A 496-nucleotide genomic window follows, 5' to 3' on the forward strand; every position below is an offset into this window, starting at 1 on the left:
GGGAGCCGCGGGTGTGGGCAAGACGATGACAGCCAGGAAGATCATGCTGGACTGGGCGTCCGACAAGTTGTTTGCGGAGTTTGACTATGTCTTCTACATCCACTGCCGGGAGGGCAACCTCCTCACCAGCCAGGCCAGCATGGCCGACCTCATCACCCAGTGCTGTCCCGGCAGCTCTCTGCCGCTCGCCGAGATGCTGGTCCTGTTCGTGATCGACGGCTTTGATGAGCTCCGCTTTTCCTTCGACGGGCCCCAGTCCGAGCTGTGCTCCCAGCCCTGGGAGCAGAGGCCGGTGGAAATCACCCTGAGCAGCCTCTTCCGCAAGAGGCTCCTGCCTGAGAGCTCCCTGCTCGTCACCACGAGGCCGGCCGCCCTGCGGAAACCGAGCAAGTGCCTGGAGTGCGAGCGCTACGCCGAAATCCTGGGGTTTTCGGAGGCAGAGAGGAAGGAGTATTTCCACAGGTTTTTCGAAAACGCAGAGCAGGCGGCTGCCGCC

General features: G+C 62.7%; 1 protein-coding gene across 1 annotated transcript in view; it reads left to right on the forward strand.

Moving 5' to 3' along the window:
- LOC104077217 (NACHT, LRR and PYD domains-containing protein 3-like) overlaps nt 1-496 on the forward strand; it is a gene marked incomplete at its 3' end in the record, with an annotated part of 4,689 nt that overhangs the window by 958 nt on the left and 3,235 nt on the right. The window contains exon 3 of the mRNA XM_009578367.1: nt 6-493. Within this exon, the coding sequence (XP_009576662.1) occupies nt 6-493 (488 nt within the window). The remainder of the gene's footprint in view (nt 1-5; nt 494-496) is intronic.

Source organism: Fulmarus glacialis, unplaced genomic scaffold (genome assembly GCF_000690835.1).
Source record: "Fulmarus glacialis isolate BGI_N327 unplaced genomic scaffold, ASM69083v1 scaffold21135, whole genome shotgun sequence".
Taxonomy (NCBI): Eukaryota; Metazoa; Chordata; class Aves; order Procellariiformes; family Procellariidae; genus Fulmarus; species Fulmarus glacialis.